Source organism: Podarcis gaigeae, assembly GCF_964106915.1.
Source record: "Podarcis gaigeae genome assembly, chromosome: 1".
NCBI lineage: Eukaryota > Metazoa > Chordata > Lepidosauria > Squamata > Lacertidae > Podarcis > Podarcis gaigeae.
Genome location: NC_139678.1, coordinates 75,543,735 through 75,564,628, shown reverse-complemented (window position 1 = coordinate 75,564,628; position 20,894 = coordinate 75,543,735). Strand labels below are relative to the sequence as shown.

General features: G+C 41.4%; 1 protein-coding gene across 17 annotated transcripts in view; it reads left to right on the top strand.

Annotated features, from left to right (window-relative positions):
* The window catches only part of BRSK2 (BR serine/threonine kinase 2), a 404,628-nt gene that overhangs the window by 334,877 nt on the left and 48,857 nt on the right, over positions 1–20,894 (top strand). For 9 of the 17 annotated variants that reach the window (XM_083718480.1, XM_083718477.1, XM_083718479.1 and 6 more), the window contains exons 10-14: positions 906–1,070; positions 3,418–3,515; positions 6,399–6,549; positions 10,448–10,513; positions 18,862–18,885. In XM_083718480.1, coding sequence (XP_083574606.1) covers positions 906–1,070; positions 3,418–3,515; positions 6,399–6,549; positions 10,448–10,513; positions 18,862–18,885 — 504 coding nt within the window. The remainder of the gene's footprint in view (positions 1–905; positions 1,071–3,417; positions 3,516–6,398; positions 6,550–10,447; positions 10,514–18,861; positions 18,886–20,894) is intronic. The other 8 variants (XM_083718472.1, XM_083718481.1, XM_083718469.1 and 5 more) reach the window with 2 other exon arrangements.

Genomic DNA, 20,894 nt, shown 5'->3' with positions numbered 1-20,894 from the left:
CATTTATGGGTGCTCAAAACATATCTGAAGCATCCCTAACCTGGATGATTAAGTCCAGTCAAACGTGACTATGTGGTGCTCATCTCGCTTCAGGCCAAGGGAGACAGCATTTGTCCGCAGACGGTTTTCTGAGTCATGTGGCCAGTATGACTAAACTGCTTCTGGCGCAACAGGACACCGTGACGAGTGCCAGAGCACATGGAAACACTGTTTACCTGCAAACAAAAGTCTTTCCCAGTCACACCCAGGCTGCCTATACCTGAAAAATGAGCCTTATTTTTATGACATCAGTATCTGTTAGTGTGAATGTGTGCGCGCCTGCTGTTGCCATGACTGATAGCAGTGGCAACATTCAGGAGATAAAACGGGTCAGCTAGACTGAAATGTTATGACACATCAAGTACAGGAATGACAGCTAACAGCTGAACAAGACATTGCACTTGGGTTCCATTCGTAATATAGATAGTGAATTCTGCTTCATAGAGTACTTATGAATAAGATTTTGTTTTGTATTAAATTAAAAGCTAAAAATAGAAATCCCTTAAAACAGGTTGGTAACTGTGATTCTTGAATGCACATTCCTGGGGATCTTCATTGCTCATAGTAAATGTTTTACCTAGATGCTTGCTCAATCTGTGCTGCTAAAAATCCATGTCTTGCAACTATCCTTCATAGCTTAACCCACAGTTGCATATTTACTTGAAAATGCATTTACTGGAATGAATGGGACTTATTTCCATGTATGAAGTTACTATTCAGTGGATCTGCAGGGTATTCATTGTATTAATATCCTTTTAAATTATGAAGATAAAGGAAGTCTGTTCTTAGGAAGACAGATGGCTTTTCATAGCCTTGTTATTAAAATGCTACCATGTTTTATTTTTTCTCTGTTTCCTTTTCTGCAGAGGGGGTAAGAATGAGCCAGAACCAGAACAACCAATTCCTCGAAAGGTGCAGATTCGCTCTCTCCCTTCCTTGGAGGACATTGATCCTGATGTTTTAGAGAGCATGCACTCGTTAGGTTGCTTTCGTGACAGAAATAAACTCTTACAGGACCTGCTAACAGAAGAGTAAGCATTCAGTGTTTGCTTAACATAGGCTTGATGGGTATATGGGAACAGTCACCAAAAACCATGGAAGGCATGATTTATTTAGCTATTACAGGTTTCTGTTAAAAGACAAACTTTGCTACATGCAGCATTTCTTTTCCCTGCAGCAGCCATGGAAGATCTTCTTTTCTACTCATTTGTTAAATAGGGTCTGTGGCATAATGTTACCCTGGTGCATGGGCCATGTATATTAAGATGAGCCAATAATAATTTTTCAGCAGATTGAGATGTAAAAGAACTTCCTTGTGTTAAATCAGACTTGCCACCCACCCAGTTCAGTGTTATATCTATCTATCTATCTATCTATCTATCTATCTATCTATCTATCTATCATCTATCTATCTATCTATCTATCTATCTATCTATCTATCTATCTATCTCTATCATCTATCATCTATCTATCTCTATCTATCTATCTATCTATCTATCTATCTATCTATCTATCTATCTATCTATCTATCATCTTCTATCTATCATCTATCTATCATCTATCTATCTATCTATCATCTATCTATCATCTATCTATATCAAGAGGAATCTCTTGAGGGTTACTAGGAGCTGATGCAATTCTGGCAGATACTGCTACAACTACTACCAGTAGTAGTAATAATAATACTCAACATCAGTATACCGCTTGGACTACTGTAATGCGCTCTGCATGGGGCTAACTTTGAAGGTGACCCGGAAACTACAACTAATCCAGACTGCGGCAGCTAGACTGGTGACTAGGAGTGGCTGCCGAGACTATATAACACTGGTCCTGAAAGACCTACATGGCTCCTAGTATGTTTCCAAGCACAATTCAAAGTGTTGGTGCTGACCTTTAAAGCCCTAAACGGCCTTGGTCCTGTATACCTGAAGGAGTGTCTCCATCCCCATCGTTCAGCCTGGACACTGAGATCCAGCTCTGAGGGCCTTCTGGCGGTTCCCTCACTATGAGAAGTGAGATTAGAGGGAACCAGGCAGAGGGCCTTCTCCGTAGTGGCGCCTGTCTTGTGGAACACCCTATCAGATGTCAAGGAAATAAACAACTATCTGACTTTTAGAAGGCATCTGAAAGCAGCCCTGTTTAGGGAAGTTTTTAATGTTTGATCTTTTATCATGTTTTCAGTATTCTGTTGGGAGCTGCCCAGAGTGGCTGGGGTATAAATAATAAAGTATTATTATTATTATTATTATTATTATTATTTGTACAAAGTGCTTGTACAAAGTGCTTCATATGCATTATTTAGCTGTAGTACAACAATCCTGTAGGGTAGCTCAGGATAATTATCTCCCATCTTACAGGTGGTGGGAAGTGAAGGGCTGAAGCTGACAAACAGTGATCTGTCTTGATTCATAGCTCAGCCTCTTATTTATTTATTCGGACTATTTTTTACCTTGGCTACTAACCAAAGTTATTGAGACAGCTCCTGATATTTTTTAAAATACAGTAAAATAGACAGGAGTTGCCACCTGCATAATTACAGAAAAGCATATAGAAACTTCCTCTGGCTCAGGAATGGCCGCCAGAGCAACTGAATGTTCAGTCCATCACAAGTCAAGGGTTCCCCACAGCCAGGGACGCTGCTGCCTCTCATAGCTTCTGGCTCTGGTGGCATGATTGCTCTACCATGATTCCTCTACCCCATGATTGCTCTACCAGTGGCCTGATGCAATCCTTTTAAAGCTGTACCACTTCAGATACAGAGGGGAGGGTTATATGCTTGAATACTCCTCCATGTAAAAACCAAACCAAAATGTGTCCCTGCACATGGAAATGTGTCTTCCTTATTTGCTTCTTTTCCACATGAAGAGAGTGTTTTACATGGAGCAAAACATTTATTTATTTATAAATGTATTCATATCCCTCATATTCTGTCCCCCAAAAGATTCAGTTACTAAGTTCCACCTCCATTGTCGAGGGCAGTATAAATTTCAGCCTCGGGGAATCACAAGTCAGTGGAGTGCTGTTGTGGAGTGGAGTGCTGTTGCGCACTGGTTCTGCACATGGACTGCACATGGACATCTGGTTGGTCACTGTCAGAACAGGTTGCTGGGCTAGATGGGCCTTTGGTCTGATCCAGCAGGGCTCTTTTAATATTCTTATGACCTGAGAGCATCGTATTAAAACTGTCAACCATAAAAACAATTCAGAAGGTAACAGTTCTGTTTCGAGGAGTTGCTATTCATGCAGGTAAGTCCATTCAATAATGTCTGCACCAGCTCTTTCTTCCATCATTTAAGATATCATAAATGAAGTTAATATTCTGCAGAAAGCTGGAAAATTTTATTGGATGATGATGATGATGTATTGTTGTTTTTCCAGAGAAAACCAAGAGAAAATGATTTATTTTCTTCTCCTTGATCGGAAAGAGAGATATCCTAGTCATGAGGATGAGGACCTTCCTCCTAGAAATGAAATAGGTATACCTGGAAACAAATCTGTGTCTCTAGAGTGGGTCCCTCTTTTGGTGTTGCTCTCACTGTAGGGACTGGCCACATCTTATCAAGTGTTATAGCATATTACATAATATTCAGTCTATTTGAGAAGCTCCTTGCACTTTCAGAAAGTCTCATATAGATACAGACCTACCTGCACCTGAAAGGCTTTAAAATTAACTTCAGTAGAGGTGACCTCATCTCAGTTTATGCATCTCCTTGCATGGCTAGAGTTTCCCCTACCACTGAAATAAAAGCTGGTGTGGGTGGGAGCTCCATGTGTGCATCAGACTGAACTTGGAGCTTCATACTGAAGCCACAGTCAGCAGTCCTTGATCACTTCACTTGAAACATGTTCTTAGCTATGTATGCACATAAAGCAGAAAGGAAGCATTTCCAGTGAATCCAGTGAGTTTAAATAATGTGGATGGAGCATACTTGATCTCTTACTATATCTCACATAATGCTGATAGAAAAATATGGGAGAGTCTTTTCTGATGTGCTCTTTTTGACTTCTTAAGGTATACCCCCTAGACAATGAATTATACATATAGGGGAGTTTCTTAAAGTATGCTCCATAGACAACAAATTGATTTGGCTAAATGCTTTGGCACAAAAGATCATTCTGCTACTTATTATTTAAGTGGTTGAATTTTGACTTCCTGCACAGACAAGTGCAATTTTATGCCTCAGTTGTGCATCTGAGGTAGGCTTTCCTCCTTCTCTTTGCATGCCACAGATGTATCATAACATTCGGTTCATGCACTAATGCAAACTATTGTCTGGATTTTTCTGTGCAGGAATAAAAATGTCTTCCCTGAATGTGTTAACATTATCTCTGAGCTGCATATATCTGTGTGATGTGTCATCATATTTTAGAATTCATGTGCATTATTATTCAAGTGTTAGTTGTGCTTCCTTTCCCAAGGGAAGCATGGTGGATAAGTTTAGCTCATTGCTCCTAGCAATATCTCTGGGAATGCAGAGCAAGGTTTAATTGAGAGCAATCATGCTTCTGATGAATATCTCATCATTAGCCATTAACTGTGGGCTCAAACAAAGAGATGAGAGGAAAGGATCAGGGAAGTAGTGATGGTGTAATAATAGTTGCTTGGAGATGTTACTTACTTCAAAGATGCATGCCATGCAGAATAAGTGTTCATCTGTCTAGGTGCACATGGGCAAGTTTGAGAAACCTTAGAGCAATAGTTCAGGCTTTGGAATTCTAGCTGATGCTAAATGAATGATTCAACTCTGGTAGTCTGTTCTTCTTTTCTTTTCTTAACTTTCCTCTTTTTAACCCTGTGCATGTGTGTGGTTCCCTTCTCTCAGAAGTATGTTTTCTTCCTCTCTATTGAACCAAAATTTGTCCTGCAGTGTAGTCTGACATTATTCCACAGTTGCACAAAGCACACAGATATCTCTCTATACAGGCCACTGCAGATTTATGAGAATAGAAAGCAGCATTTCTTCTTTTTAAAACTTTGCTCTAGCAACCCTACTGTCAAGAACAAACTCATCAGCACACATGCAAGAATGCTTATTTGTTTCCATTCTGCCTGGCTGTAACATTGTTTTGGTTCCTTGGGGAAGAGGGATGATGATATGAATGGTCACATAAATCAAGACGTGAGGGTATAAAATATGGTATAGTTGAAAACCCCTGTTTTGTCAGAGGGCAGTAGTTTCTTCAGTGCAAAACAAGAGTTTTTAACACATGCAACATATTGAAAAGGCAAGTTGTTGGAGAACTGGGGCAGAACACTGTTGGACCATTCCTGAGTGTTGCATAGGCTAAAAGTGGCAGATTCCTATACAGTATCCTACAGTAAATGTCAGACTCCATGTTTGCTATTTTTTTATTACAAGACCCATTGGCAGTAAATGTTAGTTTAATACTGCAAGCTTAGGCTCGATCTTGCTTGCCCTTCTAAGATGCCTTCATTTAACTTTTAAGTAGCTGCTTACAGGCAAATATAAAACCTTCTTACCTAAAATGTCTCTACATCTGGAATGTTGTAGTCTCCATTTCAGTGACTGCTGCTATTTGTCTGGAATATTGTAATCTCCATTTCAGTGACTGCTGCTATTTGTCTGGAATATTGTAATCTCCATTTCAGTGACTGCCACATTGGCCTGGTTAGCACGTAAAGCTAAACCAGAGATAAAAATTAACTATGGCTTAATGCAAGTGAGCAGCAAGCTTGCTTTGTTCATCTCCCACTTCTGCTGTGCTACTGGGAAGCAAGCCAGGGTCTGGCTTACTATGATGCCTGAACCAGGACTCATTGCTTCCTCCAAACAAGCTACAGTCAATAAGCCAAGAGCAAACCATGGTTTCTGAGCATGGTTTGTTTGGAGAGAAATAAATCACAATCCTGGGTTCAGACTTAAACAGACTCTGGTTTGTTCCCAGCAGCAAGGCAAGAGCAGTGTGGAGGAGTGAAGTGAGCATTCCTATCATTCCAGCTTAACCACCTTAAACTGTAATTTATTTTAACGGTGTTCTAACCTTATGTGCAAATGGGAGAAGTTTGTTTTTCATTTCATCCTCCAGATAATCACAGCTCTGTTTTTACTTGTTTACTTACATTTGTTGAAGATCATTTTTGAAAAGCTGTTGAGAGATACTCATGGTTTACATTCTGAATGGAAACTCATAGTTGAGAGATATTCATGGAGCGAAGAGGGTTTTTTTCATATGTGATATTGTACAGAGGAGTCTTAATGTTTCAGTTTTCCACTGGGGCCCCCTATTTTTGCAGTTTAGAAAATATGGTGTGGGTATTTCCTGGGAAGCAAAGTATTTTGAGCCGGGGACATCTGAGGTGTCTTCAGCCATGCTGACTGCATTATCTCTGCATAAAGACCCCCCCAGAAAGCGTGTGGACTCTCCAATGCTGAACAGACATGGGAAGCGGAGGCCAGAAAGGAAGTCAATGGAGGTCCTGAGTGTGACAGATGGAGGATCCCCGGTTCCAGCTCGCAGAGCGATTGAAATGGCACAGCATGGACAGAGGTAGGTGGTCCCCAAAGCCAAAAGTCAGGAAGTCTGTGCCATCAGAGTTTCAGAAGCCATCTCAGCTGGCACCATTATGTTTATCCAGGTGAAGGTGCATCAGTCTTGGTTTTCTCACCGTAGCCTGTGCAGAAATCTGCAAGGAAGATTACTTAATTACTTAATTACTCTAGTTACTGTTGCTTTTTAAAAAAATTATATGTATACTTTTTTACTCCTTTGCATCCAGCATTTCAGAGCAGTGCGGGGGTGGGGGTGGGAATAATTACCAATAGAAGCTTGCATAGGCTAAAGATAAACATCTTAGCTAAATAAAAAGTGTCACCATAGCCTCTGGTCTCATCCAAAAATGTGTGCATGTTCCTTACGTGAAAATCAATTATTTCCGATCTCTGTCTGAAGAAACATGGCAGCCATGGTGTTGCAGTGAGTAGCAGACAGCCATAAATAAATAAATAAATAAATAAATAAATAAATAAATAAAGGAGTTCGCAGAAGGCACAAGCTCAGTGAACTTCTTTGGGGTCTTCTGGTTATATTTTGAATGGGACTAAAAGTCTAAAGGTTGAAGAGATGAAAGGAAACCCCCATGTGTGTTAAAACTATATAGAAATGTACTAAAGAACTCTGTGCATCTAGCTTAATTTAATTTTTTCCAACACAGACCTGTGCCTCAGTTGTTAGCAGTTATCCTCCCCAACTTTAGCTGATGTCCAGTCACCATGTAGAAAACACAAGAGGGCCTGTAGTCCAGTGCAGTTAAACCTCTAGTGTGTGCAAAGAGCAATTTGCCAAGACTAACCAAATTTGATTGCTGGAGGTACATAGCTGTGCACTGTACAGTTTTTGGTCTGAGATATGCAGCAACAGGATGCCTGAAAAGTAAGTAGTGAAATGGTAATTTGGTAAATGTATCCTGATGTAGTGGTTGAGGCCAATTTGATCAGAGATGACAGGCTAAGAAACAAGTGTAAGCATGGTGAGGCTAAACTGCTACAATAATGAGCTATCACCATTGATTACATAGGCTCCCTTGTCTCAACTCTAAAAGTCCATTTTGGGTGCTGAGAATTTTGCTTACCTAACAATGAAGCTCTTCAGGAACAGAATGATGGAGACAGCTTGTGATAATATCAGAAACTCACCTGCAGACAGTTACCATGCTGTTTTGCATTCCAGTTGTTTACATCAGGCACTTGTCTGGGTAGAATTTGCTAGGACTAGCCAACTGAGAAAGAAAACCCAAATTAGGAAGAATGCCATTTCCTGATTCTAAGATTTTGCCTTAATCCTGATATATCAAAGTAGCTTGCACAATTCCTGCTATCTCTCACCTTGGTATGGCAGTTGCATAGCAGATTCTCAGGAAAGTGCAAATATTACACAGCTTTGTCTCTCACCAAATGAGAGTGTGTGCTTTTATTTATTTGAATGTTGGCAGGGGATGGGGAGCATGAACACTGCTTTAGTAGAAACTGATAAACTTACAGAAGTCCAGAGAATTTTTTCTGAAGTGATGCTTTTTGCTGTGTTGTGCCACACAGCAAAGGATGTGTCCATATTTTTGTGAGTCAGAATGCATGCCAAACACAACATCGGCGCTTTTGCTCATATAGTTGATTGCTAGGCCATAGCTGCTAAAGGAAGGTACCAATGTGTGATTGTGAACAGGGAAATGGAACAGACATAGAATGAATTATTATTTTTTGACTGTACTTTGGTAAATCAGATGAGCCACCTCATCTTCAGATTGCAAACGCATACAGCATAGACTACTGGCAGTGTACTTATTCAGAACATGGACTGTTCATTAACAACAAATGTGTTTGGAGATGGTGACCATCTGACAGGAAGACTGTCAGTACCATCAGTAATAAAACCCAAGTACATCCAACCAAGAGGCAAACTTTGTAAGGCTTTCAGCATAGTATTATGCTCCAAGTAGCATTTGAAAGGTAATTTTTGTTAGAGTTCCATCTGCCCTTAAGAACAACATTCTCAAGGTGTTTGTTCACTATAGACATAAGTGTCCAGCACTAATTTCCTTTCCTAAGACAATTTGGAAATTGTGGTTCTAACAGGATTTATAGCAGATAATTCTCAGCATCCTTACCTAGGAGCCTTTGATGTGTCAATACACTGCAGGTGGTGGTACAAAACCCAAGGTTTGTGGAACAAAACCACACAAAATCTTGGCATAGGTTTTGGGGGGAAATAAGAGTTGGGGTTCATAGTTAATGCAGCTGAAAGGACAAATATTAATGGTCTTTGGAAAGAACCTCTATCCTTTCTTTGACATATTTGTGAAGAATATTTAATATGCGAAACCTGCCAAGGGGTGGGATGAGGGAGCTATGTACCAGCATAACTCTACCTTCAGTTGCTTTCTGTCTGTCTGTGCTTGGAATGTTTTGTTGCCATACATTGTCTTCCTGGCTGCCTGAGACTCAAAAGTGCACAGATATCTCTGTTGTGCTGGTTTGACTGGCCTATTGTAATCCTTCTAGTTGCCAACCCTAATGTACTGTAAGGAAAAAGTGTTACTTAGCTTCTTCATTGCTTTACATTTTTTTCCAGTGTATCTGACTCTTATATATTCCTTGCCTCTTCCCTCCCTGTTCACTATTGCTGAGGGAAGAGATAAAATGCAGTGTTGAATATCCCAAAACCTACTTGGTTTTCAATACTTCTCTACTGAAAATCCTGCTTCCTCCATTTGCTGTTTTGGTTACTGTAAACATCATTTCCTTTTATTCTTTGTATTCTGGGGACTTTAGTACATTGTTCTTCATCATATTTAAACTCAGCCTTTCATCTCCCCCAAGATACATCAATGCCATAGCAGCTGCCACGTTCATGGTGCATTTTCCTGCAACAGGTTCTTTTTTTTTCTCCCTCCAAAGATGGGTGTCATAGGCTTTTAGGTTTCTCTTAAAGCAAACAGAATGAAATACAGGGAGCAGATTAAGAACTGGAAGGGGAGCTGAGAGTGTTGGTTCCATCAACAAACTGGTGTCCTTTTTCTTGTGGGTACTTTACACTGATTATCTGGAATGACAACTTTCATTTGGGTCTGGTATAGTCCAGATCAACTGTCCATAGGCCAGATCTGTCTTTTAGGCCTTTGTTTGCAGCTGAGGCCATGGGGGGAGGGGGAGCGGGACTTGTGGGAACGAGGTATGTATAGCAGAGGCCATTTTGAACCACTTAACTGAATCTGCATTCTTCAGACCATGTTTAATATTGGTGGCTTCAGCTGAATTCTGACATGTCTCACAAATCTCTGTGAGGAATATGATTCTACTTTGGGTCAGTTACAGATAGGTAGCCGTGTTGGTCTGTCATAGTCAAAACAAAAAAAATTCCTTCCAGTAGCACCTTAAAGACCAACTAAGTTAGTTCTTGGTATGAGCTTTCGTGTGCAAAGCTCATACCAAGAACTAACTTAGTTGGTCTTTAAGGTGCTACTGGAAGGAATTATTTTTGTTTTTACTTTGGGTCAGCATTTCCTCATCGGCTAACTTGGGTTTGGGGAAGGCATGTGCAAGAAGTTTTAGAGACATGGTTTGTATAAAATGAATCTTGCCTCATGCCACCATGACCAACTTGAGAGTTGTGGTTTGAGCTTGCATCATCAAATTCAGTATCAAAATCTCCCCACTTGCTTCATTGGTGTAGTATAAGCCAAATCTAAGTTGAGTACACCCATAAATTTGGTACCTTTCCGGGGCAAGACACCCAATTGGTAAAGGAACACAGTTCTGATCCCTGTTCCAGAGCATTTCTTCAAAATGGGTGGGGTAACTTTGGGTGGGTGGGTCTCAGGGACTGCGTCAGGCAAATCTCATATGAATGTCCACATTAGTAACTCTGTTTTCTCACTTTGTTCCTGCCATAGTAAAACAATGTTCAGTAAAAGCCTGGATATCTGTGACGCCAATCCCAAATTCAACAAAGAAGAAAGGTATAAACACCAACAATCTGTTCCTCTCCTTTACCTCACTGCTATTCCTTAAAGATGCAGTACTTACCTTCTTCACTGGGGAAAATTTTGCTTGCACTTGAGAGAAAGAGACCCAGTTTTGGGTGGACCAATAGCTAGTTTTCTCCACATCAGCACACTATTCCAGCCTTCCCCAGGCTGGCACCTTCCAGATGCTGGACTATCCCTGACTACTGACCATGCTGACAAGGGATGATGGGAGTTGTAGTCCAATAATATCTGGAGGGCACTGGGTTGGGGTTGCACTAGTGTGTTCTGTGACCATGAGTCAGTAACTAATTTACAGGAGAGCTACAGTGAGGAAGGAACAGGTGGTGACAAGCCAGGGTTCCTCCATCTCCCAAAGTCCCTGGGATGAAGCCACCTCTTCCTCCATATACCTTTCTTGCCTCTATGCTGGCAAATGGAGGAAGGCAATGGTACTCCTGGGGAAGCCAAATTTGGTATTGGTAAACCATTTAACCAGCAGTAGAAGGGCCCCCGATCCTTAAGCAAACTACATAAAATATGTTAGCTATTATTATTAATAATAATAATCTTGAACTTTGAAGATTAGGCTGACTTTCCTTGCCCTCCTCAGCCATGACAGTTCAGTTGCCAAAAGGTGCTGCACTCTGCCATAAGAGATAGGAGCAAGATTGTTAATGGGAAAGCGGACTTAATAATTGTGCAGTGCTGCCTTTGGCATCTGAAGGGGGTTGTTATCCAAAACATCTGGAGGGCACCAGGTTGGCTAAGACTGGTGTAGCAGATGGAGTTTCCAAAGGTGCAGCTTTTCTCATCTCTGCATGACAAAACGCACCAGCTGAAACTCTGTGTTGGTGTTGTTTTTGTGCAGCTGTTGAATGCATTGTTGCTACTTTTGAGTTGTTTCATTTTTAAAACCTTTAACAATGATAAAAATGAGGCATAAAAGTAATAACACTGTGTAATATTTCCTGTCTTGTTAACATTGACAAAGGCAGCACCCAGTTCATTCACTTGAAAAATAGAATCTACTCTTTTCTAACCATCTGGAAAATTATTCATTGCTCTAGAACATTAACTAGGTTTTGAACCATTTAAGTCCTTTCCTTTCGAACATAGACAGCAGATAGTGTCCAAATCCCACTGAGATAGATGAGAGTTTTCTAGTGGTGGATTGTACCCCTAGTTTATCACCTAGGAACCTTTTGCGACTACACTCATATAATCTGTAAGGAAGCATGGCATATACTTAAGTATGTGGAGTCTCACTGTAGTTACACACGGGCAAAGAAAAATATTCTGCATGTACTCAAAGGTACATTGGTCTACACCCAACCTGCATACTGTGGGAAAGAAGTCCTAGCCACTGCATTATGAATAACACTTGAGGTTTTCAAATTGCTCCATATACATTGTCTTGTAATCATTACAGTTGCCCTATTCGGTAACTCACTATATCCATTTTTGTAGTTTGGGAGCTAAGAGCAGAAGAGAGTTATTATTTATATATACAATTATATCCCACCTTTCCTCATACGTGGTTCTTCCCTATTTAATCCTCATAATACACTATGAGGTAAATTAGATTGAGAGACTGGCTTCCCAGTTTAGTGAAAATTTAAACCCAAGGCTTCCAGGTTCTAGTCCAACACTCTACCCACCCCACCCCCACTGGCTCTGATCTGACTAGTGAGTACATTGCAGGGGCAAGATTTGAACTGGTTGCTTCCTAGTGTTATCCACACTTTTGTTTATCCACTGTTATCCCACTGCTTTTCCCCTGGGGAAAACCACTCTTTAGCACTGAATAAGAGCAAATAGCTATTGGGTTTTCCATGTATTGTTGTTTGTTCTGATTTAGAGCTAAAGAGCGGGGTTTTCCTGGGAAAGAAGTGGAAACTGCTTGGACCTGTGCTTTCTAAGCATGGGACAAGTGGAATTGTGGGTGAGTCCTCAGTTGCTTAGCCACTGCACTGCACTTGAGCTGGTATTCATAATATTGAAAATGGGCTCTTGGACTGAGCTTTTGCAAACCTTGGCTCAAATTAAGCCTAGAAACTGCTTTTGTAGGCCAAGAAAGTCCACTAAATAAACTTTTTAAAGGACCTGCAGGTTTCTCATTTAGAAGCTGCAGATAGAGGGAACTCTGCCTGTCAGCAGATGGATGGTCTGATTCTGGCACAGCATACAAGGCACTCATTTTTATGAGGGCCTGCAGGAAGAGAGCATTGCAGCCAAGCTGCCAGGAACTCATAAAAAGTTCACAAGCTGGGGGAAAATAATGAGCTGCTGTCTTGTGCAGTGCTCGTCAGGGAGTCCCCAAGCTCTGTTGCGGGAGCCAGAGCCTTGATACAAATCTCAGCCTGGAGTGACGGTTGTGGGATGGGGTTCTGAAAACCTAACCACGTCTTGTTAGCCCTGTCAAAGTTCTTGCCAGACAGATCAGGATGATAGCCCAGCCTTGGCCATTTCCCCCTTCCTTATCACGACAGTGGCTTTTGATGCATTTCCCTTAAGGGAAAAAAAAAGGTTTTACTAGATCTTCCCACCCATCATTCAACCCACCTTAACCTTTTTTCTCCTGTAGTTACACAAGTCTCAGCCAACTTACCATTTCCCCAGAATGGGTGCCTGCACTGATGTTTTTTATTTTATTTTGAAAAACAGACAAGTCTCACTTTGCTACAGCAGCCTCTCTTAGTTTTGAACTGGTTCTGTAACAGGGGAAATGTAATGCTGGCCTATTTTATATGTTGAGCATTGTTGAGACAGTGTTTGTGAAGCACATGGAATGCTTAGGAGGCGGAGACCTCTATAAATGCATCAATATTTTATTAGTGACAGGAGTAACATTTCCAGTTCTGGTCCTTCCTGGAAGAACTGACAAAAGTAGGCTCCATTTCACATCTTGAAGTCAATACAAATGGACTTTTACAGTGCGTATGCATGAGCTGAACAATTTTTGGGAATGGCTCAATTCGTAAACAGATCACAACTCACCACAAGTCTCAACTATTTCTTAGAAAAGTTTGTTGAAGTAGGACATGCAGCATCACAAGTTGAAGATAAACCAGTTGTAAGAATAGTTTAGCAAATGCAAATCCACAGAAAAGATCAACCAATCTCCATAACCTTTTGTATGAGACGAATATATGGCCACTGTACTCCCACCTATAGAAATAATTATGATTTGAAAGCCATTGCAGAAATCAGTTACAAACAGCACAATCTTAACTCTGACCCAAAGTGGCAATTTTCTGATCTACGAAAGGATGAAGAAAATGGAGGGGAGGGGCATGTGTGATCCACAAAGGGGAAAGGGGGATTTCTAAAATTTTATGGGTTAGGTCTTTTTTATGTACACTGAGGAAAAGGTTATGGGAAGATGAGAAAATATAGGTCCAAGTACAGGAGCAGAAAAGAAGTGCAACAAAGAAAACCCCATCAAAATATTTCCTTGTTGGGATAACAAATCACACATTTGAAATGGTGCCTGGTCAATGTCTTAATATTTCTCTCACTCTTGGTTTATTTTAAAAGGAATACTGCATCTTTAAGGATCCTGCCCCTCTAGATGCACACAGTTGTCTTGGTAGCTGAGGCCACTGTTTCTTTCCCTCCCTCTCTCCCTCCATTTTTTCTCTCTCAATCTCTCTCTCTCTCTCTTCTAGTCTTTATAGTCTTTCTCTTTATCTTTCTCTCTTTCTGTGTCTCTCATCTGTTGCCCTGTCCCTCAGTGCTTCTTCTACATCTGGGTTGCTGCAGCTCCGTAGTTCACATGCTTCAGTACTGTAGGAAATGCACATGTCTGCGCTGCTGGGTTTATTGTGTTCTGGGATTATTATTTTTGTTTAAATAACCTCATTTCCCAACTTTCTTTCCCCATTGTCAATGTGATGTCCATACTCATCGTTAAACTCCTAAGTGCCTTTCCCTTTCTGGGAAAACTAAAGATTAATAGCATTTATGTGTCCACATTGATATAAACACACACACAAATTCTGTTTACTTTCTCAGCATTTGTGTATGTGTTATGTGCAGTCACTTGCACATTGATTTACATGCACATCCAGATAACCAGATAATGTACTTGGGAACATCAATTGTAAAAATATCTATATTGCTAAATCTGACAACAAAATGTGGCCTTTTATATATTAAAATGTGGGTTTATAAGTTTAATATATTCCTTCTCTACATCAATAATATTCACCAGAACTTCACAAAGATGGAAGGTATACAAGGGATACACAAAGAATAATGCGTATGGGTGTAAATAAGTTAGAAATATGTGTCTGCTGGACCTTCTAGTAACACCTCAAATCTGATTGAAAGGACATCTATCCAAATGGCAATATCATTTATGAAATGGAGCAGAGTTGAGTGTTTTATTTATTTTACATTTTTGGCAAAATCCCTAAGTGGTTTACAAAAATTAGGACATCAAAATACAACAAATTGCAATGAATGCATTGTTAATAAGACAATCATTTAAACAGCAAGTCTGAACAGGATAACGTTCTCAAGCATCCAAATACGCCTGAGTAGGACAACTGAGATTGAGCTTCTTCTATCTCTCCTGTGGGGGACAGAGGGTTAGTGCTATAACTGAAGAGACCTGTTTCCAAATGGTTTCCAGCTGGCAATCCACTGACCATCCTACAGTGAACAGGGCCTGGTTATTGTAAAGGATGATTTGGCCTATAACAGGGGAGGTGGTCATCTAGGTATACTGGTCCCAAGTTGTTTAGGGCTTTACATGTTAATAATAAAACTTTGAATTCGGCTCGATAGTAGATAGCCACCTGGTGCAGATCTTCAAGCACTGGTGTACATACCTAGACACTCAGTACTCCAGCCACAATATTCTGCACAAGCTGCAGCTTCCAAACCAAGTTTAAGAGCAGCACCCCAAACAACATGCTACACCATGGACCACTATCGCTGTCACACCAACCAAAGTTGGTAGTGAACACTATGTGCCACAGTAGTCACTTTGGTCTCTATTGACAAAGATTGATCTAGGATACAGTGGTGCCCCGCAAGACGAATGCCTCCCCCCTGCCTGCCTTCCCGGGAGAGCGGAGAAACGCGCTGCGATTCTCCGCTCTCCCGGATGGCTTTTGAAGGCAGGCGGGGGGGAGCAAAGACTTTCGCCCCCCGCCGGCCTTCAGAAGAGGTCCTGGACCTCTTCTGAAGGCCGGCGGGGGGCGAAAGTCTTTGCTCCCCCCTGCCTGCCTTCCCGGGAGAGCGGAGAAATGCGCTGCGATTCTCCGCTCTCCCGGACAGCATTTTAAGATCGCCCGGGACAGCGGAGAAGTCTCCGCTGTCCCGGGAAGGCAGGCGGGGTGGAAGCAAAGACTTTCGCCCCCCGCCGGCCTTCAGAAGAGGTCGGGGGACAGACTGTCCCTGGACCTGGTCTGAAGGTGGTTTCCATAGGAACGCATTGATTGATTTTCAATGCATTCCTATGGGAAACCGTGCTTCACAAGACGAAAAACTCGCAAGACGAAAAGACTTGCGGAACGAATTAATTTCGTCTTGCGAGGCACCACTGTACTATGTACCTACTCCGGTGGAGGAAATGCAAACACATCCAGAACAAGCAGACGTCTAATTTCTTGACCATGAGAAAGACCTATCTACTGTATAGGGTTTCTGTCTTCCCAGGAGTCATTCTCAGTTTATTCCATTACTGTGGCCAGACACTGGTTCAGAAAATTCACATCCTTGCCTGACCCAGATGTTACAGTGAAACAGAGCTCTGCATCATCTGCATATTGGTGACCAATTGCTTCAAATCTCCTAATGGCTGCTCCCAGTGGCTGTATCTACGGTAGTTGTTAAATAGTATTGGGGACATTGGATGGGATTCATCCAAGGAACTCTGTCGGTGGAAGCTCTGCACAAGGACTTCTGCTTGTGCAGAAGTGATTTTCCCTGCACTCTCCCCAAATTGTTGGGGGGAGGGAGAACCATCAGAACAGCCCATAGGAATTGGAGAGGGGGGGTTATATTATTATTATTATTATTATTATTATTATTATTATTATTATTATCCATCAGATTACTTTGGTGGCTTCCAGCACATACAAAAACACAATTAAACATTAAACCAAGGCACAGTCCTCCAATGCTACTCACTGGAACTATTTCTGCAGGTAGTGTCCACCATAATCAAGTGCTTCCTCCTACCAGCCCATTGAGATGATCCAGGAGAATACTGTGGTCAACAGTATCAAAAGCTACTGAGAGATCCAACAAGATAAACTGGGTTGTACTCCCTCTGTTTCTCTGCTGGAAGTCATCCATCAGAGTGATCAGGGCCAATTCTGCTTTAAAACCACGTCTGAATTCAGATTGAAATAGGTGCAGATAATCGGTTTCCTCCAAGAGTGCACCTGTAGGAGGGCAACCACCACCTTCTCAAGCACACTGCCCCCAAAAGGAGTATTAGTAAACAGCTGGTAGTTGGAATAAACCTCTGGATCCCAGTACAGGTTTTTCAGAAGTGGTCACACAGTGAAATGCAGTTTCACAAAGTGATGCATTTACCAATTCCTGGATCCACCTGGTTAACTCTGCATGACTAGCTTTGATCAAGCATGATGAGCAAGGGTCAAGAGAAGTAAATAGTAAGTAAATAGGCAAGGATCTTGTCCACATCCCCAGGCCTCAAAAAAACTGAGGCTGATCCCATAATTTCACCTTCTGTGTGTCTTCTAAGCTGCTGTTTCTGGCTTATGGCCCAATAGTGCATGTTAGGATACGGCAGTAAATTTCCACTGCCAGAACAGAAGAGGCTTGCTGTGGAGATGAGTCTCCTAAAGCAGAAAGAGGAAGTAGTTTGAATATCCTATGGCAATTAACATGTTTTCATACAATTAGGTAGAACTGTGGAGTTGGAAGGGACATTATTTAATTGTTGTCTAAGACATAGTATTTCTTTACAGCTTCCATGTTGCACAGTCTCAATGCTGAGCAAACTTGGGAAATATACTTCAGAAACACGAGGAAAGGCCATTCTTTGGTGTATCTAGTGTTTTGCACTCAAGTCCTTTAAAGTTTCCCATAGGAAATTGGCATGTTGTTTGAGATTAGCTTAACCAACAGGCTCTTTTGTTTCTATGACAGCCTCCTAGTGAAAGTTAGATGACTTGGTTGGTGGGGCAAGCAACCAACCAACGATGCACAGTACCTGGTTTAAAAGGAGATGAAGACTTAAATGAAAGCTTTTAAAAATGATCCCTACAGAAGTTGGGAAGAGGGAGACAAAATTGGGATATGGGGAAAAAATGAATAATAATCATACAAGTTTATTCCACAATACATCTACAGATTTCTGCTTGCCCATCACAAGTGTGATGTGGCTTGAGCAACATTAAAATGAAAACCAGGGTAGAAATGTAACTTAGCAGTGTTATAATTTGTAGTAGGACAGAGAAACAGTTAACATCTGTTTAATAGCTTGTGCTTAAGGCTGCATTTATTTTATATTGTGCATTTATTTTCCACTGTTTTTAGGCAGAGAACCCCTGGTTTTAATTTTAATTTAATAAAAATAGATTTTTATCTATTTTGGAAAAAGTTGAAGGTCCTTTCAGCCAGAATTAAAGTAGAATTGCAACTTTGAACACAACCTACTCAGGATTTCTACATGAGTCTCACTCAGATGAATAGCAGCCATGAAAGGCAATACATATATATATTTTTTACATTTCAGCAGAACAGGAGAAACTCCCAGTGAGTTACATCCTTCACTTGCAGCTTTGTTCATCCGAGCCTCATACCCACTCAGAAATATTGGTCTTAATTATCAGTGCATTTAACACTACATATAAAGTATAGATACACACTTTGGAAAAGGATATTCCTAGCTGGACATCACTGGGCAGGAGAATGTTACATGAGCAAAATGGAGGAAGATCCACATCCTTTTCAGTACGGCCCACTGTGCAAAATCTGATTATTTGCCATAAATAAAAACAACCGCAAATCAGATCTGGACTGCTAACTCCACAGACTGGCTTAATGAGGGTGGGCAAGCAATGTTTTATTTTTCACATTTACACTTGATGTGTCTGCCCCCATAATCCCAGATGCAAACTTCTTCTATCATTATGAGCTATATGGAAATATTTGTTTAGGAAATGACAACTTCCCCCTTCCCATGCATAATTCCCCACTGGTGCTTCCATCAGCAGCAGATGCCTGTGGCAATAATTATGACCATGTAGTTCTCCGAACAGTATTTCACTCTGCTTTTCGTACTCTTTTCTCCACCTGCTTCCACGTCCCTTTCTTTCTCTCTCCTTCTCCTCTATTTATTCCCCACTGCCAAGGATGACAAGTGCTGACGCATTGGGGTAAGCTCCAGTTTTGGATTATACCTGTTGTGGGACCTGTTGTTTTCTTCTGGGTAGAGAAGTTTCTTTTAATGATCACAGTATAAATATTATTTATCATGAAACTGTGTTACAGGGGGGAAAACTTACAGGAGGAAAAAAAATTATACAACAATGTTTGTGTGTGCGTTTGTTAGGGAGGGGGAGAAAATGCTTGCCCTGACTTCACATGCATCTTAGAGTCCTAGTACATAGTGAGGGCAAATCTCAATATGACATCTTGGCAACTGTGATCAGATCTCCTATAATTTTTTTTCTTTTACATTTGTTCTTGAAAAGGTAAATATTAAAACCAGCTTGGGGAAGGGAGCTGAACTGAATCAAGGTCACTGTGGTAGGGAAGAGCAGTTAACCTTTTCCCCCTCCTATCATCTTCCCAACTAAAATCCTCCCAGCTGCTATTGGTCCGGTGGGGGAACACTTACAAATACTATATTGGAACCTATATTTTCCCCTCAAAGAACATATAGCATCTTAGACCAGGATAATAGTGCAGGAGGGAAGAGTTATTCTCAGCCCCCTCCCCCCAGCTGCTTTTACATTCTTTTTAAAAAATGTCTTGCTTGGCCCACTGACAAAACTACCTCATCCTTACACTGAGGGCATAGCCTAAAATGTAATGTATGCCATGTAGGATGGGGTGGGTGGGTGTATGGAAGGGTGTGTGACTGATGGTATTTGTAATCCAGTAGCATCTGGAGGACCACAGGTCCCTCCCCAACCTGTTGTCAAGCCACAAGGTTCTATGGGGAAGCCTCCCTGTGGTATGAATTCATATTTATATGACTTTTGATGGCTTTGTGCATAATGTCTAACCAAGAAAAGCCCCCTGGCGGTTGAACTGCAAAGAAAGACCTTTATAGCCATGGTCATGGTGCTGGTGTCATCCTGCTTCTGTGCTCTATCAACAGAGACTCAAGGGGAGCCAGCAGAGAGTGGAGCCAACTGCCTCCATCTCTTGCTGCTATCTCCAGTGCTCACACTTACATAACAAGCAGCTGGGCAGAAAAGTCCGCATCAGGCCAACCACAGTAACAACAGTTCCTTCTCGTCTCCATTAGGCTGTATTGAACTTACACACAGGGTTGTTGTGTTCCAAGTGCAGCCATCCTTTGTGGTTGGGTAAAAGGTACTGCAGCCTCAGAATGGCCTATGTGGTTGTTGTAAGCTGCCCTGTGCACCGTATTGGGAGGAAGGGAGGGACATAAAATTATTTAATCAACAAACTGGCCCCAGTTCGTATGCAGCTCCTTATTGTCTTCATGGTGTGGGATGTGCTTAAATGACGGCTGAAATGTGGAATTTGATAGAAGGAGCTGCTGCAGTTTCAGAGCAGGTGTTTGGTCGGCTCAGTTGGCTTCAGGATTCCATGGTGGTGAATTTTCTGTCACCTATTTAGTCACAGTGACAGCAAAACCAATATGTCTCTGTGGATGCATTGCTTCCACTATTGTCTAATCATCCTGACTCTGCTTCCAATATCTAAGCACCTTCTGAAGAAAAGGAGCGCTGTACCAAATGACACAAAACCCCACTGGCATGAATATTGTATGTGTGTATGTATGTGTGTGCACATGCAAAATTTTAGAACGTGAAACATCCATAAAGAGGGTCCTGCAGTGAAATATATAGTCCCATTCTCTTATCTGAGTCACCCTCTCACCAGCCTCTACTTAAGCAAGCACTAGAAGGCATGAATGTTGACACCTTTCTCTCCTCCTGCTGAAAACTACTAGCATTTTACATTTTTCCACAACTTGGAACATGACTACTGATCCCCTATGATGAAACTGAGCAGGCAACTTTCAGAATTTTAAAAGAGCCCAGAGGCACTGTTAAAAATGTACATGAAAGGGCCCCCAGTCTGAATGGAACCTCCTGACTAGAATTCTCAAACCCTATCCTCATGATACATCCACAAGCATAACCTACTCATATTCCTGAGTAGAATTTCTGCAATCTGCTGTGGC